The following is a 25,350-nucleotide window of genomic DNA, read 5'->3' as shown; positions in this document are numbered from 1 at the left end:
TTGGTTCTACAATCAACACTAATGGAAACAACAGTCAAGAAATCAGATGCTGTATCAAATCTGCTACAAAATACCTCTTTAAAGTGCTGAAGAGCAAATAAGTCTCTTCGAAGACTATGGTACACCTAACCCAAGCCAAGGTGTTTTAATCAACTCATATGTATGTGAAAGCTGGGCAATGAATAGGGAAGATGGAAGAAGAGTTAATGCTTTCAAGTTGTGGTGTTGGTGAAGAATACTGAAAGTACCATGGACCTCCAGAAGAATGAACAAATCTGTCCTGGAGGAAGTGCAGCCAGAATGCTCCTTGGAAGCGAGAATGGCCAGACTTTGTCTCATCTACTTTGGTCATGTTGTCAGAAGAGACCATTCCCTGGAAAAGGATGTCATGCTTGGTAAAGTGGAGGGCCAATGAAAAAAGGAAAAAGCCCTCAAGGAGGCTTTTTTTTTGGCTGCAACAATTGGTTCAGTATAGCAAGGATTGTCAGGCTGGAGCAGGATCAAACAGTGTTTTGTTCTGTGGTACATAGGGTCAGTACGATTTGGAGCCAACTCAACAGCACCTAACAACAGCAACAGTACAATTTCAGGCAGAGTGAGTGCTCAATACATGTATGTTATACAGAGGAATGGACTGAAAGTAGTAAGTCTGAAGAGGCATCCTGGAAGTAGAGTGGCTCTAACAGTCCAATCATTAATGAGAAGATCCACCGGGCAAAGGTTGAACCAGATTCACACATTCAGACTGCCACAGGACAGTCAGGGGAGCACTCAAGTCAACAACAAAGACCCTGCTCTTTCTGCTCTTGACAGCTCTCTTTGCTTTTTTACATCGCTTCTTTTCACATGTATTCTTCATAGTCTTAATAACTGCCATGCTAACGTATTATCTAAAAACTGATGAATAAGTGCAGAATATGCTCAATAGGTAAAAGGGAGTTCAGTCTACTTCCCACTCATGCTTCTGCCCAGGGGTGGAAGCCTGAAACAGTTCCAATACCTGTGCGAAGAACAGGAAAGAAAACTGAGCTGGAAGTCAGGCTATATGTGTACCTAGCGGTTTCTTCCCCTCATTTATCTCATCAGATAAATGGATTCTACCTTCCTGTCAATCAGATTGAGGAGAGGAGGAAGTAAGAAAGTTATTCCAGGCAGTTATTCCTTCAACCAAACAGGAGTCTCTACCAGGCTCTGTTAGGCTTAGTTCATGCTAAACAGGATACAGCCCCTGCTCTCCAGGAATTTAGGGGCTGGTGGGAATAAAGACTATAGTATTCTGAATACAAAAAGTTCTGGGGGTGCTGGCAAATGTTTTAGTGTGTGCACAAGTTGTGGGAGAGGGAGTGCAAAAATACACTGCAGAAATACTAACCACAAGACCACTTTTTCTTATGTCCATGCCAACTCAAAGTAACTCTGTTTCACTCCTACACGTAATTCCTTGTGGCATAAAAACAGTAAACCCACAGTTGTCCATGAGGACAGCTCCTGTTTGTACCCAAAGCTGGTTTAGCCAGAGCTGGGAGTGGAGGGTAGCTCAACAGGATTTTAGGCATGTGCCGCTAGTTAAATAACAGTTCTCAAAACTACCACTTGAGGCTTTTCGCTTTCTGCTTAGGTCCCAATACCTCCCATTATGGAAAAAAGGGGGAAGGCCCAGGGTCTTGGGAGTCTCGGCCTCATCAGTATTTCTTAAGAAATGTTCTGCGAGTTTATTACATGGCACACTCTGACAAGGGAACACAGTAAGAAAACAGTAATTAAGAAATTGACAGTTTGGTGGCGGACACAAACTTATAATTTTATTTTTTCTCTCCTTCAGCTGAAACACCGGTTCTATATACTTTGTTTCACTTGTGCTTCAAAACAGTCTTACAAGGTCGGAACATACTTAGGTCCAGCGGTTTCCAGTTCGCAACGCGTATGGCATTCTTTATCTTGGTATTTCACATTCCAGCGCATTTTACAGCGGAGGAAACTGATGTCTGATGTTCAAAGACGTGAAGGGTCGAGCTTTTCAACATTTCAGCCAGTGCAGATACAGCTGGAAAAAACAAAAACAAAACATTGCCGTGAAATCAATGCCGACTCCTCGCGACCCTACAGAACAGAGTAGAACTGCCCCACAGGGTTCGGAAGGAAAATTGGGCAATCTACTTCTGTAGTGATACCGCCTCGGAAACCCAAGGAGGGGTCGCTACGAGTCGAGTCCCACTCGATGGCACACAACAACAACAACAACAAATCTTGACGGAAGCCACCTCTTTTGCCCACAGAGCAGCTAGCTGTTCCACCCTCTGACCTATTCTGATAGCAGCCTAGAACTTAACCACTGGTGCCATCAGCGCAGCAGTAAGATTCCCAACCCACCAGCCACTCCTGGGAAGAAGGTTGGGCAATCTCCTTCGTTGTGATACCGCCTCGGAAAACCAATGAGGGGTTCCTATGAGTCCGGTCGGACTCCACCGCACATAACAACAGCAACCCAAAGGACGGAGGGAGTGGTGGGCGGAGAGGCCGAGTGAACATATCCCTCCCTGCCCATTCCCTCAGCAGCTGAAGCTGTCAACCCCATCACCTTCTCCGCAGTAACTCCTGAGCGCCTGCGCACTCAGAAAGCTACCTAGACACCCGGCTTCCTCCGGGTCACATGATCCGCCAACTCCTCTCACATGACATCTCTCCCGGAGGCGGGGGCCTTCGGCCAAGATGGCGGCGTACCTGCAGTGGCGGCGCTTTGTTTTCTTCGAGAAGGAGCTGGTGAAGGAGCCGCTAGGGAATGATGGAGCCGCTCCTGGGACTGCGCCTGGCTCTGGACCCGCTGCTTCCAAGTTCCTTTGCCTCCCTCCTGGCATCACTGTCTGCGATTCAGGCCGAGGGAGCCTAGTCTTTGGAGATATCCTTCCTCTGAAGCTCGCTTTTCTTCTCTGATTCTTAAAGAGATCGGGCTAGATGGAATCTCTCAGAGGGGTTTGTGATACGTTCCTCTTTAGTTTAACTGGGGGCCAGTGCTTTTTTTGTGGGGAGACGTAATTAAGTCTGTTCTCTAACTTGTTGCCAGCTGCAGTCCTGGTCAAGTCATTTACCTTCTCTGTGCTTCAGTTTCTTTATTTGTAAGAGGCGTGTAAAATGTCAAGTTGATTAGATTATTTTAAGGATCAGTCCAAAAAAAAAAAAAAATGGATACAAGTTGGCTTTAAAAGATGAAGATGTAAGGGGTCATTACTTCACCTACCAATATTGTACACGAGGAGGTGAGACCAGGAGTTAGTTTACTGCTTTCTTCTTAAGATTGCTGCGGATAAATGCTGGCCTGCTTTCTCACTTTTTTTTTTTTTTTTTAAAGATGGGAGACTCATGTAATGTGTATGGAAAAATTCTTGAAAAATTTAAAGAGTTATGTGAACCTTAGTTGTTATCTAAGTTCTGGTCTAAATGTAGGTATTCTCTTCTTGGGAAGGAGGCTCCTTGACCACCCTGCACATATGGAGGGCCAGATCTGGTTCTTGCCCCGCTCCCTACAGCTTACCGCCTTCCAGGCCTACAAGTTACGGGTGACACACCTGTACCAGCTGAAGCAGCACAATATTCTAGCATCTGTTGGTGAGGATGAAGAGGGCATCAACCCCCTGGTGAGTCTCAGAAAGGAAATGGGAAAGACCTGGCAGCCTGGGAATTGTTTGTTGGAGGATGACTAGCATTCACACTCCTGAGATGTGTCCACAGGTAAAGATCTGGAATCTGGAGAAGAGAGATGGTGGTAATCCTCTCTGCACTCGAATCTTCCCTGCCATCCCAGGAACAGAGCCAACTGTTGTGTCTTGTTTGACCGTTCATGAAAATCTCAACTTTATGGCCATTGGTAAGCAGAAAGAAGGCAAAGCCAGTGCTCCTAAATTTTTGATTGATTTTCTTCAGAGTTGCTTCTGCAGCTCATCTTCATTGTTTCCATGAGACCAATTAGTACTGAAAGGAGCACTGGTGGCATGGTGCCTAAGGCATTTGACTGCTAACCAGAAAGTTGGTGGTTCAAACCCATCAGCCACTCTGAGGAAGGAAGATGGGGCAAATTACTTCCGTAAAGATTTGCTGCCTTGGAAACCCAGAAGGGGGTCTCTATGAGTCGGAATAGACTCAATGGCAGTGAGTTTGCTTTTTATTTAGTACTTTCTTTAGTTTTAAAGTTTAGAATGAGAAGGCACTTAATTTTGTTTTTTGAAAATGAGTAGTGAGTACCAATCTCCATGTGCTTCAGTTGGATCTTTATTGGAGAAGTTTGGTGTGAAGCGAAGGCTTGTCACATATAACGAGTGCCTCAGGTGGTCTTTCTTTCCCCCTTGTGCTTCCTGATCTTTTCAGGGTCACTGAAGTGCTATTTCCTGCTCTCCGACAGGTTTCACAGATGGCAGTGTCACTTTGAACAAAGGAGACATCACCCGGGACAGGCATAGCAAGACCCAGATTTTACACAAAGGCAACTATCCTGTCACTGGACTGGCCTTTCGCCAAGCAGGAAAGACCACTCACTTGTTTGTTGTGACAACAGAGAATGTTCAGGTATAATCAGGGCCTCCACTGTTAGAAGCAAGCAGGAAAGGCTTCTCTTGTTGTTCAGGGGTCTAATGTAAGGAGCTGATGGGAGAGGCAGGAGTTGTAAACTTTCATCATAAAGCCTTGTATCATTTTCTTTGCTTTGTATCTTTTTTTCTTCACTTTGGAGACTGGGAAAGATTAAGACTTAGGAGAAGAATTCTGGGATTATAAAGGGGAACTAAATTTTTTACGTAAGTAGTTAAGTGGTGATGAACAAGTCACTTTATGTTTTTGGTTCTTCGTGTTCCTAATTTATAACAACCTACAACATAGTGCATTGGGCAAATCTGCTACAAAAGACCTATTAAAAGTGTTAAAAAGGAAAGATGTCACTTTGAGGACTTAGGTGCATCAGACCTAAGCCATAGCATCTCTAGTCATGTCATATGCTTGCAAAAGCTGGGCAGTTAATAAGGACGACTAAATAAAATTGCTGCATGTTAATTATGATGTCAGAAAAGAATATTGAATGTATCATGGACTGCCAGAAGATTGAGCAAATTTGTTTGTACAAATCTGAAGTACAGCCAGAATGCTCTTTAGAAGAAAGAATGGTGAGACTTTGTCTCATGTGCTGTGGGCATGTTATCAGGAGGGATCAGTCCTGGAGAGAAGGACATCATGCTTGGTAAAGCAGAGGGTCAGTGAAAAAGAGGAAGACCCTCAACAAGAAGGATAGACAGGGTGGCTGCAACAATGAACTCAAACATTGCAGTGATTGTGATGCTGGTGCTGGACAGGGCAGTGTTTCATTCTGTGGTACACATGGTCTCTCTGAGTCGAATCAATTCAACAGCACCTAACATGTACACATGGCACTCTCTCGGGAATTCTTTGGATAAAACAGTAAGAGATTATCGTATTTGTCTTATGTGCAGCATTTTTTTTTTTTTAATTAGGATTTGGGTGAAGATTTACAGAGTAAATTCACTTTTCATACAGCAGTTCACATATACTTAGTTTCATGTCATTGACCAAAATTTACAATGCAGCAGCTCCCCTCCCACTTCCTCCCCATAGTTACCTCCTCCCAGTGTCCATCCCTTCATACTCTTCTGCACCCTGAGCTATCTCCCTGATGTGCAGCATTTTTGTACTAGGTAATGATAATATATACAGAAGCAGAAAATGTGGTCTTTGCTTGTATTTAATTGATATAAAACCAATTGCTGTTAAGTGGATTCTGACTCATGGTGACTCCCAGTGGGTCCGAGTAAAACTGTGCTCCATAGGATTTTTCAGAAATAAATCACCAGGCCTTTCTTCTGTGGTACCTCTGGGTAGACTAGAACCTCTAACCTTTCAGCCAAGCAAACTGTTTGTACTGCCCAGGGACTCCTATATTAAATGGATAGGAATGGGAGAAAGCAAGCAACTAGGAAAAATCTTAAGAGTACTAAGAGAAAAAGAGCAAGCCAGTATGGAGATAGGCATCCCTTTGTGAAGTCTTAGATGCTTCCTCCTCAAAGGAAACCTGTTAACCCCCTTTTTTTTTTCTTGTAGTCTTACATAGTTTCTGGAAAGGACTACCCTCGTATGGAGTTGGACACCCATGGTTGTGGCCTGCGCTGCTCAGCCCTAAGTGACCCTTCTCAGGACCTGCAGTTCATTGTGGCCGGGGATGAGTGTGTATACTTGTATCAACCTGATGAACGTGGGCCCTGCTTCGCCTTTGAGGGCCATAAGCTCATTGCTCACTGGTTTAGAGGCTACCTTGTCATTGTCTCACATGATCGGAAGGTTTCTCCCAAGTAAGGATGCCAGAGAGAAAGGGAAGGGAGGGAGCTGGACTTGTTCCCTAGACTTCACTGGATTTTGAAGTCATAATTCCTGGATCTTGCCAGTCTACTACTTTGGTTTTATGTAGATTCCCCTATTATAAGACTCTGTTTTTACTGAAAAAAATGTATGTTTTTGCAGAAGACATTTGCTGAGTAGCCCTGATGTAGTAGGACACTGCAGGGAATTTGGACTTAGTTTATGGGTGTTATTTATTGATTTTTAAAAACTCTTAAGTTGGAATAAATTGAGCAGAGGAAACAGGGAACAAACTGGAGGCAAGCTACCAAGGGAAGTAATGGTTATGCAGGAGAGAATTTTTTTTCTCAGAACAAACTGTAAGGGGAAATGGCGCAAGTCTGCAGCATGATAGAAGTCCTCCCCTGTCAGATGTTGGTTTGTTTTCATTCGGTACCAGGCACAGTGTCTTAGGCATACCAGGTGCTAGATGCTTATTTGTTAAATGAATGGTTATCTGAACGTACTTAGTATTTTAATGTATTGCCTGCATTAATTATAGGATCCTAAAGGGTAAGATGGTAAGATTAGGTCTGTGTTCTCTTCTTACAACTTCCAACACGTTGCTGCATACTATGGGATGAACTGCTGGAGGGGCCAGAGCAGCGATTTGTTCTGGGTAGAATGGGCACCACCAGCGTTTTAACGGGCAGGCAATAAGGGGAACTGAGGCAGAGGTTGTACAAATACAGGTGTTTTTTCTTTCCCACACAGGTCAGACTTTACCAGCAGGGACTCTCAGAGCTCCGACAAGCAGATTCTTAACATCTATGACCTGTGCAACAAATTCATAGCCTATAGCACCGTCTTTGAGGATGTTGTAGATGTGCTTGCTGAGTGGGGCTCCCTGTACGTGCTGACGCGGGATGGGCGGGTCCACGCACTGCAGGAGAAGGACACACAGACAAAACTGGAGGCAAGGCCCCCAGGTTCCCAGAGCTGGCCACAGATAGCCAGAAGAGTAGGAACAGGCTCCCCAAGTCACTTTGTCCAGGGTGTTTCCTCCCTTTTGGGTCACAGCCATATTCAGCCTCTTAGGGTAATATTACAAGGTAAAAGGCTTGGGAAGGTGAGGTGAACTGATCTTGGGGGAATCTAGGAAGTTTTGACCTGTCTAGAATCTAGCTAGATTGGAACTCCAGGGCTATCTGGCTTATGTGTTGTGTGCATATTCTGGAAAGTGTCTTCTCAGGACTGCATCTACCCATTTTCTAATCTGTCTCCCCCGCCTTCTAGATGCTATTTAAGAAGAACCTATTTGAGATGGCAATTAACCTGGCCAAGAGCCAGCACTTGGACAGTGATGGGCTGGCCCAGATCTTCATGCAATATGGGGACCATCTCTACAGCAAGGGCAACCATGATGGGGCTGTGCAGCAGTATATCCGGTCAGTCCGGAGGTGCTTTTGGATGGAGCTCTGAATACAGGCATTGGCAGGCAGGCAGGCTAAAACCTGTGCTCGGGCAGGGAGTTGAACTCTACCAGGAGTTATTTTTTTTTTTTATTCTGCAGAAACTTTAATTCCTCAGTATGAGAGGATAAGATACCTTATCGGTAAAAGGAATGCTTACATGACCAGTTTGCAAATCAGCTGATGAGTTCCTCTTATTTTAAACTTCAGCTTAGCCTTTATTTTAATATCCATAGTGGTCAGTTCTTTAAAGAGAAAAAGGTGTTCATGTCTTGAGCCCACACGTCCTTCCCTTGGTACTGTTTCTTAGAATTTTCTACCCTGATTAGGGTTTTAGGACCTAGTCTAACCTCTTTCCCAAGTGACCTAGAATTCCTATTTGCAGTCAAATTTAAAAGCCAGTGCTCTGGAGTGTTGCTACTCAGTGTGGTTCACAGTCTAGTAGTAGCACGTACATCACCTGGGAGTTTGTTGGAAATGCAAAATCTAACAGGAACAGAATTTGTATTTTAACAAGACCTGCAAGTGATTCCTCTGCCCCTTAAAGTTTGAGAGTACACTAATGCCAATGACATTCGATGCACATGTCTCCCTAGAACCATTGGAAAGTTGGAGCCATCCTATGTGATCCGCAAGTTTTTGGATGCCCAGCGCATCCATAACCTGACTGCCTACCTGCAGACCCTGCACCGACAATCCCTGGCCAATGCTGACCACACCACTCTGCTGCTCAACTGCTATACCAAGCTCAAGGATAGTTCAAAGCTGGAAGAGTTTATTAAGGTGCAGATTGGGGTGGAGGATGTTTCTTGAAGGCCCCACCCAGCATGTGGTGGCTTCCCCAGGCCTTGCCTTTCTTCAGCAAGATTCAGGGGAAGGAATTACCTTATTCAGGGACCAGGATCCACTACTCTATGAATTGGGGAGAGGAATAGCTGTCCCCGCTAGTGTTTCTCCTATCCCCCTTGGTTCTGTGATGCCAGCCTTCCCATGATACCTAATCCCAGGGAAATGGCATTGGGAAAGCTCTTTGTTTCCAGAGAAATCCCTGTAAAGGTAAGGCAGAGGAAAATTTCTGGCTTTTAGTCAGAAACTTTCTAAGAAGCAGGATAACATAACGTTTTAAAGCAGGGACTCTGGAACCAGACTGCCTGGGTTTGAATCCAGGCTCTGCCATTTACTATCTTGGTCAAGTCACTTCATGTCTTTGAGCCTCAGTTTCTTTAGAAATGAGAATAACAGTAGCCCCTATTTCTAAAAGGTGTGTTGAAAATTAACTGAGTCATATATGTAAAGCACTAGACCTGTGGAAAGTGCTTTGTAAGCATTTGATGTTATTATTATCACTAATATGGTGTTTATTATTAAGGATCTGGTCTTAAGCTCAGATGTATGTTTCTCCTCCCTTCCCCACCTGCAACCTCTGTGCACATGACTTGGTCTTACGTTTCCCTGGCAGACGAAGAGTGAAAGTGAAGTGCATTTTGACGTGGAGACAGCCATCAAGGTCCTCCGGCAGGCTGGCTATTACTCACATGCCCTCTACTTGGCTGAGAATCATGCACATCACGAATGGTACCTGAAGATCCAACTGGAGGACATTAAGGTAGGTGGGACCCTTGACTAGGGCAGAGCTGTCTTCTTTTTCTAGCATTTTCCTGGGATGAAGAAAGTGCTTCCCAGTGGGTGAACTAGGAGTGTGAGCTTATGCTGCCCTTTATGTCTCCACAGAATTACCAGGAAGCCCTGCAGTACATTGGCAAGCTACCTTTTGAGCAGGCAGAGAGCAACATGAAGCGTTATGGCAAGATCCTCATGCACCACATACCAGAGCAGACTACACAGTTGCTGAAGGGACTCTGTACGGATTATCGGCCCAGCCTTGAAGGCCAAGGCGAAAGGGAGGCTCTGGGCTGCAGGGTAAGGCCTATGGGAGAACTTCTGAACAGCAAGAATCACCTTAGGGCCCCCTGGGTACAAAGCTTATTCACTGACTCCATCTCCTTTCTCCTCCTTTGCCATCATAGGCCAACTCAGAGGAGTTCATCCCCATCTTTGCCAACAACCCACGAGAACTGAAAGCCTTCCTGGAGCACATGAGTGAAGTACAGCCAGACTCACCCCAGGGCATCTATGACACGCTCCTTGAGCTACGGCTACAGAACTGGGCCCATGAGAAGGATCCACAGGTGAGGCCTGGCAAGAACTATAAGAGGTCCTGGAGAAAAGACAGTTCTTGCATGTGGCTGCCTTCTGGTGCATTCCTTGGAAAAGACTAGTAACACCTCACTTTTGGGGGCTAAATGATCCTCAATGAAGAAGAAATTGGACTGAGGGGAAGAGATAGTTGATTTGTGATTTTTCTCTCTGTCCAGCAGCTCTACCTTCCTCCTTTCCTAGGTCAAGGAGAAGCTTCATACAGAAGCCATTTCCCTGCTGAAGAGTGGGCGCTTCTCCAATGTCTTTGACAAGGCCCTGGTCCTCTGCCAGATGCATGACTTCCAGGATGGAGTCCTTTACCTCTATGAGCAAGGAAAGCTGTAAGAGTTTGGGGACTTTCAGGGCAAGGGGAAGGGATCCAAGTAACTTTCCAGGTACAGCCACTGAGGTATGGCTCTGGCCCAGGTTTCAGCAGATTATGCACTACCACATGCAGCATGAGCAGTACCGGCAGGTGATCACCGTGTGTGAGCGCCACGGAGAGCAGGAGCCCTCCCTGTGGGAACAGGCTCTCAGCTACTTTGCCCGCAAAGAGGAGGACTGCAAGGAGTACGTGGCAGCTGTGCTCAAGCATATTGAGAACAAGAACCTCATGCCACCCCTTCTAGGTACTCGGGAGGACTAAATGGGTGGCAGGCTGCTGACAATTAGGGGCTCTGGGCAGGGGCCCCTCAGCTCTGTCTAGAGGATATTGTCTCATTTCCTCCTGGACCCCAATTTCAGTGGTGCAGACCCTGGCCCACAACTCTACAGCCACCTTGTCTGTCATCAGAGACTACTTGGTCCAAAAACTGCAAAAGCAGAGCCAGCAGATTGCACAGGATGAGCTCCGGGTGCGGCGGTACCGAGAGGAGACTACCCGCATCCGCCAGGAGATTCAGGAGCTTAAGGCGAGGTACTTGGTGTATGGATATGTGGAGGGGCCCCTAGGGTAACCTTATTCTTCATAGGAGGTCATTACATACTTCACACAGACAGTATTCCTAAAATGTGTTTGACTATGTCCATTCTTGAAGATCTCTTTCAATGGAGAAATTCAAGTACTGCTTTTTTATGTAAATCATCATTTATTGGGCTTTGGAGGTTATCTTGTAGCAGGTGCATTTCTTTATGTAATATCTTTATTTTGTCTTTTCTAAGTGCACTTTTAAGTTATGGTTGGGGGCTGTTCTGGAATAAAAACTTGCTTTAGAAAAGGCAAAAAATGGACAATTGAAAAGTATTTATAGTAGATATTAGGACTCCCTGGGTGGTGTAAACGGTTAAACACTTAAAACACTTGACTTCTTAGCTGTAAGGTTAGCAGTTAGAGCCCACCCAGAGGTACCTTGAAAGACAGGCCTGGAGATTTGCTCCTGAAGGGTCACAGCCTTGGAAACCCTATGGAGCAGTTCTACTCTGTGCACATGGGGTTGCTATGAGTCAGGATCAACTTAATGATAACTGACAGTAGCAGAGTAGGTATTAATCCCTACTCATAAGTCTTATCTGCTCTTAACAATGTATAATATTTGTTAGAGAGGAATAATTTCTTCATTCCACACATGTTTACTGAGCCCCTCTTATGTCCTAAGCACTGTTCTGAACAACAGAGACAAAAAGCCTGGCTTTCATGGAGATTACCTTGTAGAAGGGGAAGACCGACAGTGAACATATTAAATAAGTAAAATCCGTAGTATGTTTGGATGATAAATTCTAAGAAGAAAATTAACTGGGAAAGGGGAATAGGGTGAGGAATGCAGGTGTGTTATAATTAAAAAAAAAAAAAAAAAAAAAGCCCAGGAAAGGCTTCACTGCGAGGGTTACAGGTGAATAAAAACATAAAAGACAATTTAATGGCGATTGAAAAATTGAAAGAGAAACAAATATACCCTTGGGTTACTTGGACTTGCTGTAAGCAGGCTGAGACTCACTCCAGGTCTAGGGCTGTTTGTCCTTACTTGACCCCCTTTGGGTGCTATGATAGGCAGGGCCAGTGGTTCCTTAACAGGGACCTCTCCTTGTTGACTCCACCTGCCTTCTCTCTCCACTTGGCTCTTGGCCCTGCCCTCTGTGTTAGCCACTCATTGGCTGTCTCCCTTGCCTGTAGTCCTAAGATTTTCCAGAAGACCAAGTGCAGCATCTGTAACAGTGCTTTGGAGTTGCCCTCAGTCCACTTCCTGTGCAGCCACTCCTTCCACCAACACTGCTTTGAGAGTTATTCGGAAAGTGATGCTGACTGCCCCACCTGCCTCCCTGAAAACCGGAAGGTCATGGATATGATCCGGGCCCAGGAACAGAAACGAGATCTCCACGATCAGTTCCAGCACCAGGTGGGCATGAGTAGGGCTGACGACTTTGACCAGTGCCATGGAAATCCCTTTTGGAGTACTACAGGGCTTATTTCCTTTTCTCCTCAGGTTTGTGGGGTGGGGGCATTTAGGAAATAAACACTTCAGTTCTTCTAGATTCTTACTTCCTCCTGTCTCTTCCTCTGCAGCTCAAGTGCTCCAATGACAGCTTCTCTGTGATTGCTGACTACTTTGGCCGAGGTGTTTTCAACAAATTGACTCTGCTGACAGACCCTCCCACAGCCAGACTGCCCCCAAGCCTGGAGGCTGGGCTGCAGCGGGACCTGCTCATGCACTCCAGGAGGGGCACTTAAGCAGCTCGTGGGAAGGGGTGTGATAGTGGACGCAGGGATGGAGGCACAGTTGTTACTCAGGAGGTGGGCATATATGCCCAGTACCTCACTCTGCCCTGAAGCAGAACCAACTCCTTTTCCTGCCTCCTTCCTGTGGCAGCCTGGTTTTCCTGCTTGTTCTGAGCAGAGTAGGTCATTCTAGACCAGTGGGGAAGGGCACCTCAGCAACCTCTGAGTATGGACAATAGCTGCTTTATTCTCCATCCTAGAGCACCAGGCTGTGCTTGGGTCCTTGCTCCTGCAGTCTATAAATAAAAGAATATAATGATTTGAGGTTAAAGGATTTATTCTGGGGATCTCACAGTGATTTTTAATTGTGCATAATATATTTCCCTCTGTCTTCCTAGAGTTCCACTTTCCTTCTTAAAAAAGAAGTCCTGCTTCCCTTGATCATGTAGAGTCAACCTCATTCCTGTAATAGGTGGGGGTGTGGCATCTAAGAACAGCTCAATTTACTGAAGAACTCTTGCAGAAGATTTAATGATTGAGCTCCAAAGGTAGTCTGGAATGAGGTAGCCCAGATAGTTCTTGCTCTATAGTCTTTCTGTCTCTATGGCTGTTGCCTGGACAAAGTATCCAAAAAGAGGCAGATTCTGGTAGGGAAACTTGGGCTTATGCCAGCTTTCACACTGAGTAGGTTAGTGCCTTGATTCTGTCGTACATAGGGACCTATGTTTCATCTTATGATAAGATGACACCTAACCACAATACCAACAACAGTGTTTTGGAATATTTGGTATGAGATATAAACAAGATGAAACGTTATTGAAACGTTTCTCTTTTTTATGTCAGCTGAAGTTTGTGTTGCTGGGCTTCTCTGTGTAATTTTTGTTAGAGTAGCTAGCAGAAAATTGTTCCTGTGGGATTGGTTCAATTGAAGGAAGTAATGTGGACATTGTGGTTTTGGTTATAATTAGAAGAGGCAGTTTGTCATGCTTAAGAGTACAAACCGAATCAACTGACATGTTTGAATTCTGGTTCTGCTGTTTGACTTAAGACTCTTACCTGTGTTCTGAACCTGTTTCTTCATCTGGATATTAGGGGTTGTAACACCTACCTTGTTGTAAAGACCTAAGGAGCTAATAATGGGTGTCTAGTTTTTTGTACAGTGGTTAGCACATGGGGGCTTAATATATGGAAAACACTTGTAACAAGCTTGTTTCCCTGTAACAACAATATGATCTTGGTACGCTACTTCATAGTTGTCTTTTGGCATGCAATTTACTCTCTGAGCCAGTTTCCTCATTTAAAAAATAGAAATGTTGCTACTTCAGGGCTGTAGCAAAACTACATTTGAACAGACCAAGAAAAGCATCACCAATGCAGCATTTACTGCTTTTGCCACAGCTAGGGACAGAAAGCTGTAGAATTCTGGATGACAAGCTTTCTGGAAGAATCTTGGGGGGTGCAGATGGTTAATGTGTGCTTCCCTGCTAGCTGAAATGTTAGGGGCTTGAGTCTACCTAGAGGTGCTGTGGAAGAAAGGCCTGGTGATCTACTTAAGGAGCACAGTCCTGCTCTGTCACACATGGGGTCACCATGAGAGAGAATCTATTCAACAACTGGTAAGCTTTTTTGGAGCAGCCCTTTTATTTGTAAAAGATGAGTCCAGCTTAGAGGGCATGGTGACCTGTTCAAGGGCCCTCTGTTGTTTGTTATGTGCTGTCAAGCCGGACCTGACTCATAGTGACCCCTCCTTGGGTTTCCGAGGCAGTATCATTACAGAAGTAGATTGTTATACTGTGGTGAAAATATACATAACAAATTGTCTAATATCTCAACAAATTCTACATGTACAATTCTGTGACACTGATTATATATTTAAATTTTTATTGCGATTTGGGTAAGTTTACAGAGCAAATTCATTTTCCATACAGCATCTCTTACACATTTTGTTTCACGTGATTGACTGCAGTCTCCACTGTGTAACGGCTGTCTTCCCATTTCCTCCCTATAGTTAGCTCTTCCCTCTGTCCTTCTTTCCTATGCATTCCCACCCCCAGAGCTATCTCTGCAAATACTGCTGTTCTGTTCTCCCATGATTGATCATTCTCAGGTGTAAATGTTTACCCTATATGCCTGTCTACTGATTGGCTGGAAGCCAGGGTAGTGCATTTCTAGGCCTGAAGGGTAAGTAACTAGGGGCATGTTGTTGTTATGTGCTGTGGAGTCTGATCCAACTCATAGCAACCCCTCCTTGAGTTTCCGAGGTGATACCACTACGGAAGTGAATTGCCTCACCTTCCTTCCAGGGAGTGGCTGGTGGATTTGAACCACCAACCTTCTGGTTAGCAGTCAAGTGCCTTAGACACTATGCTACCAGAGCTCCTAACTAGGGGCGTACTCTCAGGAATCTCACCAGGCTCTATCAGACCAGTAAATCTGGTCTTTTGTATGATTTTGTGTTTTGTTCCATTGTTCTCCCACTCTATCCAGGATCTCCTGCACTGATCCCTTTCTGGGTGGTTGACAGTGGTAGCTGGGCACCATCTAGTTCTGCTTTCATGGGTCATTAGTCCCTTGAACTGTTTCCATGCATCTTTGTTTTTCTTCATTCTTTGCTCTGGACAAGGAGAGACCAATTGTTGCATCTAGATGGCTGCTTGTAAGCTTTTAAGACCCCAGTCACTACTCACCAAAAAGACTCAAACTAACTGCTGTTGAGTTGGATCCAACTCATAGTGACCCCTCCTTGGGTTTCTGAGGCAGTATCACTACAGAAGTACATTGCCCAACCTTCCTTCTGAGGAGGGGCTGGTGGGTTTGAACCGCCAGCCTTCTGGTTAGCAGTCAAATGCCTTAGGCACTATGCCACCAGAGCTCCTCTACTCACCAAAGTAGGGTGTAAAACAATGTTTGTTTGTTTGTTTATGTTATGGCAATTGAGCTTGATGTCCCCTGTGACCAGGGTTCTGAACCCACAGGTCCAACAACTTTTTCCATCAGGGTGGTTGACTGTGCCTAAGAAGTTATAACTTTGGCCCCTTTTGTAGTTACAGGAGCTCTGGTGGTGCAATGCTAACCAGAAGGCTGGTGGTTCAAACCCACAAGCTGCTTTGCAGAAGGAAGATGTGTCAATATACTTAAGTAAAGATTTACTGCCTTAGAAACCCAATGGGGTTTGCCATGAGTTGGAATCAACTCCATGGCAGTGAGTTTTTGGTTTTTCTTTTTAAGTTCTAGTTATATGGACATTCTTACAGCACATGCAAATACATGTGTAGAAATATCATCTGCAGACCTTATATATGGTCATGGGTATGTTCCTTTTTGCCTAGACATATCTGATCCTTTGGCCTGTATACCCATCTCTTTACCATAGATTCTTTGTTATCACTGATAACACGGTATTGTATATGTAAAAGTATTTATCTTTGTTGTCTGTACCTTATGTGCACCTCTTTTTATCTTCCTGTTTCTTAGTATTACTGTGTTGGACACTCAATTTGGTATATTGCTTTTCCCTTCACCCAAATCAGTATTTGTCTCTTACTTATCTAGCAGTTTTCCTTCCCCTCCCCTCCCCTCCCCTCCCTCCCTGGTAACCAACAAAAGTTTCCTTCCATACATAAACCTTTCTTTGACTTTTTACAATAGTGGGCTAATAGAATATTTGTCCTGTGATTGACTTATTTCACTAGCATAATTACATTCTTCAATGTGCAACCATTCTCCCTATCCTTTTCCAACTTTTCAAATCATTCCACCACCATTAACATAAACTTAACGCCCTCTAAGCAAAAACTCCCCTCTCCCCCATCCCTGATAACCATTAATAATCTTTGATCATACTGTATTTTACTCACTTCTGACCCAGATTTTGAGTTAATATATCCTCTTGGGCATGGCTAACTTTGGCTTGACTATCATCTTGGATGGTTACTGGAAGGAATTGCAGAGTTTACTTTGTGGATAAATCTGTTGGAAGCATGTTAGCCACTGGCCATCTGTAGTCTTAGCCCAGTAATGGGTGGTAGACAAAAATAGAAAAAGTAGTAGGCTTAGGTCTCAAAGCAGGACGACAGGCAAACGGAACCAAGACCCAACTCAGCCTGATGTAGCGGGGAGGTAAACAAGTAAAGCTCTTCCCTGTCGCAATCATTCTAATTCCCGCCCAGAGGAAAGTACCTCCCCTAAAGGAGGGCGCCGGAAGTGACACAGAACCCTGTGCAGATCTCCGAGCCTGGGGTTGTATGAAGCGCTCAGGCCCACGTGTCCTCAGGGCCGGCCGACCGGAGTCTGGCTTTCCTAGATTCCGAGGAGACCTTAATGACACCCCTAGGCCTACTTCCCTAGCAGAGTTATGTCTGGTAACGGTAGTGCGGCTGCAACGACGGTGAGTCTTGAGCTCCTTACCCTTGCAACTTCGGGTTTGCGGGCCAGCGGTGCAGCGATTGGCCCCTTTTTCCCCTCCTCGGTCGTTTATAGGTTGGAACGGCTACCCGTCACTTTTTCTTTTAAACCCTAATAGTTTTTAAAGGGCCAGTAACTGAGTTTCCCTTGGAAAGGAGAAGGGGAATCAATGAGTGGTGGGGGCGGGATTAAGAGTTGAATGGATAGTCCCACAGCGAGCCCGGATTCCTGCGGTAATCTGAGTGGGATTCCCGCTAAATCGAATCCAGGGCTCTAGGTTTAGTGACCCATTCTGGGAAAGTTACTCTCTACGACTGGGTGCTATTCCCTGTGATCCTTCCACAGCAGGCAGGGCCGATGCAGTATGCGGTGATTCTAGGAAGACCTTCCCTTCCGGATTCGGAAAGGAGAGCATACCCCTCAAAACTCCTTATTGCACACAAGCATTTTAGAAGTGCACCATTCTCTCATTTTCCTGTTTTACCGGTCACCCAGGAAGTTCTGTGGCGCTAAGTCCACCCAGAAGTGCTTTAGTAGAAAAGCCGGGAGATCTACATTCTAAAGGTCACAGCCATAGAAACCTTGTAGAGCAGAGTTCTGCTCTGACACACACGATGTCACCTTGACTTCAAATCGACCCTGTGGCAACTGGTTTTGTTTTTAGCCCAAGCCTACTCTGAGAGTCCCCGTGTTGTGGCACACCACTGGATTATTGCTGGGGGCGGGGGCACCCTTGGCCCCTTGCAGTCAGCTTCTGGGCTTGAATAGATCTAAGCTACAGAGCCAGTGGAGGCCACTGCCAGCCTGAGATTAAAAAAAAAAAAAAAAGAGGTGTGGCAGCTGCCTATCTCTGCCCCTCCAGCAAGCTGGTGGGGAGTGGGATTGCTTCCATTGCCGACATTTCAGTCCACTGGCCTAGGAGTAGGATAACCTGGGTTCCAGCTTCAGCTCTCTGCCAGTGTTAGCTGGGCAAGTCACTTCACTCCTCAAAGCCAGCCTTAGCTTCTATAAAATTAATGGCCCAGAGATGCCTGCCCTGAGGTTTAGGATTCCTTCAGAGATTAATTAAAAACAATTCAAAACCCAAACCAAACCCATTCCTATTGAGTTGATTCCAACTCCTAGTGACTGTAGGACAGGATAGAAACTGCCCAAAACTTTTTCAAGGCTCTATGGAAGCAGACTACCACATCTTTCTCCTGTGAAGGGGTTGTGGGTTCAAATCACTGGCCTTTTGGTTAGCAGCTGAACATTTTAACCACTGAACCACTGGGGCTCCTAAATTAAAAAAACAAAAAGTGCTCAATAATTACTTATTTCTTAATGGAACAGTTTGACTCAAATATGAGGTGCATATTCACTGAGCATAAGGCATTGTTTGACCCTAGCAGTTCTAGGACTTTATATTCCCTTCTGTGGGATTCCCACATAGCCCAGAGTTTTAATGGCCATGTTTGGCATTTCAAGCTCAGCCAAATTTGCTCAAGGTCTCCCAGGGTCGACTTATTGGAGGAGTGATTGTAATGGAGTAGACTAGAATCTGAGAGCAGCAAGCTGTCACCTTCTCTAGCAACAGAGGTCCCAGATATCTGGCTGCAAAAGAACTCCATAGGATGAAGATCTCAGAACTGAGAACGTTGACAGTATCTACAGTGGCTACTGTCTAATCTCAAGACACAGGACCTCTAGCTTGGACTGTAGAACCCAGTTCTGCATACTTGGAGCTGAATACCTTTGCCCAAGGTACCTGGCAAGAGGAAGAGGTGTGTTCCTTTGAGATCATGGCTTGGGTTCAGTATTTATTTGTTGGTGAAATGTGATGTTTCAGTATTTCCTTGTTGGTGAGATCAGAGGCTGTACTCAAGAGAAATGGATGTTAGGCAGCTGAGCCTCTCAGTCTCAGAGAACATTGGAGGCATTAATTTGAGTCCAACCAAATCTGTTTATTTTACAGAACACACATATCCACATGGGGTGATGTGCTCAAGATCACCCAGCCAAGAGGCTGAGTACGACTGTACATCAGATCTGTTGAAAAAAACAAACCAGTTGCTGTCGAGTCAGTTCTGACTCATAGCGGCCCCCCATTTGTGTCGGAGTAGAACCGTGCTGCATAGGATTTTCAATGGCTAATTTTTTGGAAGTAGATCTCAAGGCCTTTCTTCTGAGGTACCTCTGGGTAGACTCAAACCACCAACCATTTTGTTACCATCTGAGCATGTTAACTATTTGTGCCACTAGTCCTTTATGTGTGCCTTCCAGATTGAGGGACTCTTAGTGTAGGAGCCACAGCTCTTGGCATTGGGGTGCCTGCTCTGTTGTCGATGCTGAGCCTGTCCTTCAGTGACTCAGCGCAAGTTTCCTTGTGTAGCACCAGCCACCTTGCCCCTGCCGGCAGCAGGCTCCACCCTCCCTGTGGCCAGGCTGATGGGCCTTATCTGTGTACCCACCTGGCTGTGTTGCAGCACTCCCACTAAGAACTGCCTTGGCTGGTATGGGCTTCAGGGGTCAGTATTTTGGTTACTGCATCAGCAGCAGCAACAGCAGTGGGTCCTGTTGTCGCTTCCCTCTGGTCTCTGCATCTCTGGTTTCCTGAGGAGGGCAGAAGGTATGGAGAAGGGTAAAGAGAGCAGTCTTGGAATATTTCTCCACTCATGGGCTTAGCTGCCTAGAGGCCAGAGGCTGAGCTTCCTTTCTTATAAGACAGTGGTTCTGGCTCTGGGACAAGGTGTTGGGCAACATGAGGAACAGTGACCACCTGGGGATTTTTTGCAGGAAGGAAACGGCCCAAAGATGAGAGTGATTCGTGTGGGGACCCGTAAGAGCCAGGTAAGTGCCAGTGCAGGGGTGAGGAGATTTGTCACGAGAATTCTGGTGCCCATATCACAAGTTGGGAGACCCACAAGGTTAGTTCCCAGCAGCTTTGGGATGAAGGAAATGGGGTAGCTGGAAAAGAACTATGTCAAATCCTATGTGGAATGGCAGGTGCATTCTTTGGAGGGGGTCCCTAGACTAGGGAAGTTATCAGGCTATGGAGGACTCCCAGGTCAGATCTCCTCCCCTTCCCAGGTGGCCACTTAACCCTTGTCTGAAGTCTGATCTCTTTAGAATCTCCCTCACCCTCTGAAGATCCGAGATGGGGGCAGAGGCCAGGGAAGGGAAGGACTAATCTGAATCTCTGCTCTCAGCTGGCTCGCATACAGACAGACAGTGTGGTGACAACGCTGAAATCCTTATACCCTGGCCTGCAGTTTGAAATCAGTGAGTTCCCTGGGAAGGAATGGAAAGCCCAGTACCTGTGAGGGTTTCTGGCATTGCCTATAAGGAAAGCCTGGCCCCACTGCCTCTGAGAATCCTTTTTGGCTACCCTCAGTTCAGAGGGTTCTTTGCTCCTCTGAACATCTCCAACTCTGGTTACCTGGGCCAGCCTGGCAGTTAACATTGTCTGCTTTGGGTCTTTTTTAAGTGTGTCTGTTCTTCCCTGCTAAATCATAAGGTCAGGGCCTGGGGGTTCTGTACTTCTTTTTCCACCATGAATCTTAGCACCATGCTGGGCACAAAGAGGGCTCCATAGATGCTGTTTAATGAGCGACTGATTGATTAACTCTCTTCTTAGTTGCCATGTCCACCACTGGGGACAAGATTCTTGATACTGCACTCTCTAAGGTAACAACATCTCCCAGTTCTTGTCCTCCCCCTCATGTCTTTCCTTTGTCCAAGACATTCATTCTGAGGCTCATTCTTGCCCGGCAGATTGGGGAGAAGAGCCTGTTTACCAAGGAACTAGAACATGCACTGGAGAAGAATGAGTAAGTGAGAGACAGAGAGCCTGGCGCCCTCCCAGAGTGCTCTACAGAGCTCTGCAGACCTGGTATCAGCTAGACTGCAGGGCTTGGGCCCTCTAATCACCTGGAGGGGGCTCATAGATGGATTTTTTTCAGGCTTCAGAAAAGGAGCCATCTGGCTGCCTAAAGTGCAAGGCTGGTGAGGGGCTAGAGGGATTGGAGGGGAGGTCTCAGGGGCATGGGGTCTTAGGAAGGTTTGCTTCCTGAATTATCTTCAGCTCCACCACTGAAGTAGAGGCAAGGGTAAGTAGAGAAGGGGTGGAGGTTTACAGCTTACACTCTTCTTGCTTCCTTCTCCCACCTCTATAGAGTGGACCTGGTTGTTCACTCCCTGAAGGACTTACCCACTGTGCTTCCTCCTGGCTTCACCATTGGAGCCATCTGCAAGTAAGAGTCCTACAAGTAAGGGGGCCTGGGCACCAAGTAGACATCGTGTTAATCAGACTTGTCCCTCTGCCTCTGGGACTATTCTTCCCTGCCCTGAGGGGTGTTGAGCATGGCAGAAAACTCAGTTTGTTCACTGTTCTTTGTTGCCATTGAGTGGATTCCAATTCACGGTGGCCTCATGCATGTCAGAGTAGAACTGTGCTCCATAGAGTTTTCAAGACTGTGTGACCTTGTGGAAGCAGGTTGCCAGGCCTATCTTCCAAGGTACCCCTGGGTCAATTCAAACTGCCAACCTTTCAGCTAGTAGTCGAGTGCTTAAATGTTTGCACCACTGAGGGATTCCAGTTAGTCAGGTACGAAGAGAGAATTGGGGTCATTCTTGAACTGAAATCTCTCCCTCATTCTTTGACCTTTCCTGTACCTCCAGGCGGGAGAGCCCCTATGATGCTGTTGTCTTTCACCCCAAATTTGTTGGGAAGACCCTAGAAACCTTGCCAGAGAGGAGGTGAGTGGGGGCTGGAGAGGCACCTTGGTGCGATATGCATAGAAGATGGAGGGATGAGAGGAAGAAGAAAGAGTGCCTGCTTAGTGTTGATTCTCATCTTAAACCTTCTCTTTGAGCAGCGTGGTGGGAACCAGTTCCCTGCGGAGAGCGGCCCAGCTGCAGCGAAAATTCCCACATCTGGAGTTCAGGAGTATTGTATCCTTTTAAGGAGGATGGGGCAGCAACCAAGAAGAAGACAAGGTCCAGGGGGCCCTGGAAATCCTGAGAGTGGAAGGGGTTCACAGAGGAAGTGAACTATGGAAAAGTGGTTCCATCCACCAATCCAAACTTTTCATCCAACACTGCAAATATTCACAATTCCTTAGCCCCAGGCAAGTGCCTGGCACTGGGGATAATGGTGAGCAAGATAACATTGTCTCTGCTTACATAGAGTTTACATTTTAGTTAGGGAGACAAAACAGGCATTGATAATACACAGTGATACTGAACAGTGATTACTTCTGAGGGGGATAGAGGGTGCTTCCATTTTTATTTTATATGGTTTTTTTTTTTTTTTATAGTGAGCATGCAGTATGTTTTATAAAAACTAATTTAAAAAATTCGGTGTGCTAAATGCTTCAGTGGAAGAGGTAGGGTAAATGTTCCAATGGGAGAAGTAGAGAATGCTCTGGAAGCCTCTAGCAGGAACATTTAAATACAGGCTTAGGGATCAGGAAAGGCTTCTCAGAGGTTGGCCATGTTGTTAAATAACCTCTCTGTGTCTCATTTTCATCATCTATAAAATAGGGATAATTAAACTGTCTCATAGATTGTGACAATTAAATGAGTTGAAGTACTATACTTTGACCCATATAATGTACCCGTTATGGATTTTTTGCAAGCTGCACAACACCTTTGTGCATTAGTTTCCTATGCATGCTTTGCACATATATGCATATGCATGTTATTTACCTGGGCATGTTATGTGCAAAAAAATATGATACATAAAGTACTTTAGACCAGGGTCTGACATTTAGTAGGTATGATGTGTTAGCTCTTACGAAGCTGAGAACTGAAAGAAATTAGCCAGATAGAGAGGGACAGACTGTTTCAGGCAGAAGAAACAGCATGAGGTACCAGACTGCCCAACACTCATGGTCCTTTTTGTTTGTTTAAATTGTCATTTGGGTGAAAGTTTACAGAGCAAATTGGTTGTTCATTCAAAAGTTCATACATGTTTTGTTTTTGGCAATCCCAACAATGTAACAATATTCTTCCAGTTACACTGGTGGTCCTTAACATTTTCTCCACAGCGGGGAAACCTTAATACACGGCTTCGGAAGCTAGATGAACAGCAGGAGTTCAGTGCCATCATCCTGGCCGCAGCTGGCCTGCATCGAATGGGTTGGCAGAACCGGGTGGGGCAGGTAGGGGATGCTCCCTTTCCTCCCCAGTGAGTCTTTATTCCCCCCTCTACCCTGCCCCCATTCTCCTCTTAAATACCCTACCTATCTCTAACAAAAGCTGGAAAACAAGGCCCAGGCTGGAAAGGTTGGGAATTGGAGGCCAGACTCCCAATTCCACCCCCCGCTCTGCCCAGTTTCCTATATGATAGGGAATCCCCATCTCACTGTACCCCCATATCCTTCCTTCCTCACTGCCTTTTCTGTCCCTACAGATCCTACACCCTGAGGAATGCATGTATGCTGTAGGTCAGGTATGCTTGACCAGGGAAGCCAGCATATTGATGTACCCTTCCCTTTGTTTCTCAGCCAAGAAACTGGTCTCACAACCTTCTTCTGTATCTACTTCCCCCAGAATAAACAAACATTCTCAGGGAGGACTAGGTCTGGGGAAGCTACTGGCCCAAAAGTCCCTGGGGTGGGGGGAGATGGGTAATTTCCATCCTTAGCTCCACTGATTGAGGAAAGATAGAGCCTGATGTCCTAGGCTGTTTTTTTCACCAGGGGGCCCTAGGCGTTGAAGTCCGATCCAAGGACCAGGACATCCTGGACCTGGTGGGTGTATTACATGATCCCGAGACACTGCTCCGCTGCATAGCTGAACGGGCCTTCCTGAGGCACTTGGTAAGGCCTCCTGTGGAGTGCTAGGCACTGAGGAACCTGGGAATATAATGGGGAGATTTCTCATATTAATGCTCTGTATGTTGTGGTCATTTATTCTTGTTGGAGGTTGTATATGGAGAGGGCTCAGGCCTGGGCCCCTTCAGAGGTGTGTATGTGTGAGGACTGTGGTCACAGGGTAGTAAGAGTCTCTTGGAGCTCACAGGGAGAACATCTCATTGCAGGAAGGAGGCTGCAGTGTGCCAGTGGCAGTACATACAGTTGTGAAGGATGGACAGGTAAGCAGAGAATTGTGGCATTTTCCATCTCTGCATCCTAAACTGTCAGCCAAAGTCCAGGATTCTAAGTAACCCCTCTCAGAATATACTGAGGCAGCTGTTTTCTTTCCCAGCTGTACCTGACTGGAGGAGTATGGAGTCTGGATGGTTCAGATAGCATGCAAGAGACCATGCAAACCACTGTCCTTGTCCCTGCCCAGGTACCAAGCCTGGAGGGGTAGGAGAGGGGAGCAGTAAACAAGAAACTGCATATGATCTGCTTTCATTCTCGCCAAACCCCACTCTGTCCTTACCTAGCATGAGGACGGGCCTGAGGATGATCCACAGCTGGTAGGCATCACTGCCCAGAACATTTCCCGAGGAGCCCAGCTGGCTGCTGAGAACCTGGGCATCAGCCTGGCCAACTTGTTGCTGAACAAAGGAGCCAAGAATATCCTGGACATTGCACGGCAGCTTAATGATGCCCACTAACTGGTCTGTTGGGCACAGGTGCTTGGGTTGCATCTGTCCAGTGCTTGTCTTCCAGCCCAGGGCCCTGTTCTCACTACTAACTGGGGAGATTAAATTTCATCCCGAGACTTCCAGGTCCTGCCTTGCCTTTGGGGCCTTGGTGACTTTGCCTGGCTTCCTCAGCAGGTGGGGGCTTTCTTATCTCTTTAGAGGAAAAAGTCTAAGCCACAGGCTTTGAATATAACCAACTCTACTAATAAAGCAACTTTGAAGGTTGTATTTGTTTTTTGTTGGATTGGGAGAAAAAGACATGGGTCATTAAGTAGGTAAACATCAAACTTAAGAGGCTAGAACTTCTATCCAGCTTTCCTGGAATATCTTTTCTGTCTGTGCTTCAACAGTTCTCATTTCAAATACTGTGTTTTGCCCACACTCCCAGACTCATCAATCCTACAAGTCTTTTGCAAAATCACAACAAAGACACTTCATTTTTTAAAAATACAATTATTTAATAAAATTAGTCCATCTGAAACTCCCCAATACCTAACCTAAGGTACTAATCTTGGATGGGTTATCTGCAAAATTCCAGTTCACAACCCAACAGAGGCTCAGTTCAGACAGGGATTAACTGACTTTTGCTGGTATCTACTAGGTGCTTGAGTTGCTAGGAGCGAAGTCGGGATGGAGTGGGCAGGCCTGGCTGCCAGTTTTCGGCACATACACAACTCATGCTGGCCCCTCCGCCAGCTGTGAACCCAAACGGG

The 25,350-nt window shown here is 45.9% G+C and overlaps 2 protein-coding genes across 2 annotated transcripts; both read left to right on the top strand.

Moving 5' to 3' along the window:
• The first annotated feature begins 2,709 nt into the window (after positions 1–2,709).
• On the top strand, positions 2,710–12,666 carry VPS11 (VPS11 core subunit of CORVET and HOPS complexes). Its single transcript, XM_007936445.2, has 16 exons — positions 2,710–2,896; positions 3,484–3,632; positions 3,727–3,862; positions 4,394–4,557; positions 6,097–6,344; positions 7,105–7,306; positions 7,627–7,778; positions 8,399–8,585; positions 9,262–9,408; positions 9,534–9,722; positions 9,830–9,991; positions 10,203–10,342; positions 10,428–10,630; positions 10,746–10,917; positions 12,112–12,334; positions 12,502–12,666. The coding sequence occupies exons 1-16, from the start codon at positions 2,710–2,712 to the stop codon at positions 12,664–12,666; spliced, it is 2,826 nt and encodes a 941-aa protein (XP_007934636.1).
• Positions 12,667–17,008: 4,342 nt separating this feature from the next.
• Positions 17,009–24,607, top strand: HMBS (hydroxymethylbilane synthase). The gene is made up of 14 exons (XM_007936443.2): positions 17,009–17,041; positions 19,834–19,887; positions 20,247–20,319; positions 20,675–20,724; positions 20,812–20,867; positions 21,213–21,290; positions 21,718–21,795; positions 21,915–21,990; positions 23,088–23,201; positions 23,453–23,491; positions 23,742–23,861; positions 24,083–24,136; positions 24,250–24,336; positions 24,434–24,607. The coding sequence occupies exons 1-14, from the start codon at positions 17,009–17,011 to the stop codon at positions 24,605–24,607; spliced, it is 1,086 nt and encodes a 361-aa protein (XP_007934634.1).
• The last annotated feature ends 743 nt before the right edge of the window (positions 24,608–25,350 follow it).

The sequence above is a fragment of the Orycteropus afer genome, unplaced genomic scaffold (assembly GCF_000298275.1).
Source record: "Orycteropus afer afer isolate SDZICR_OR568_19922 unplaced genomic scaffold, OryAfe1.0 scaffold00036, whole genome shotgun sequence".
In the NCBI taxonomy this organism is placed as follows: Eukaryota; Metazoa; Chordata; class Mammalia; order Tubulidentata; family Orycteropodidae; genus Orycteropus; species Orycteropus afer.
Note: the sequence above shows the minus strand (reverse complement) of the source record. Positions and strands in the feature narration are given on the sequence as shown.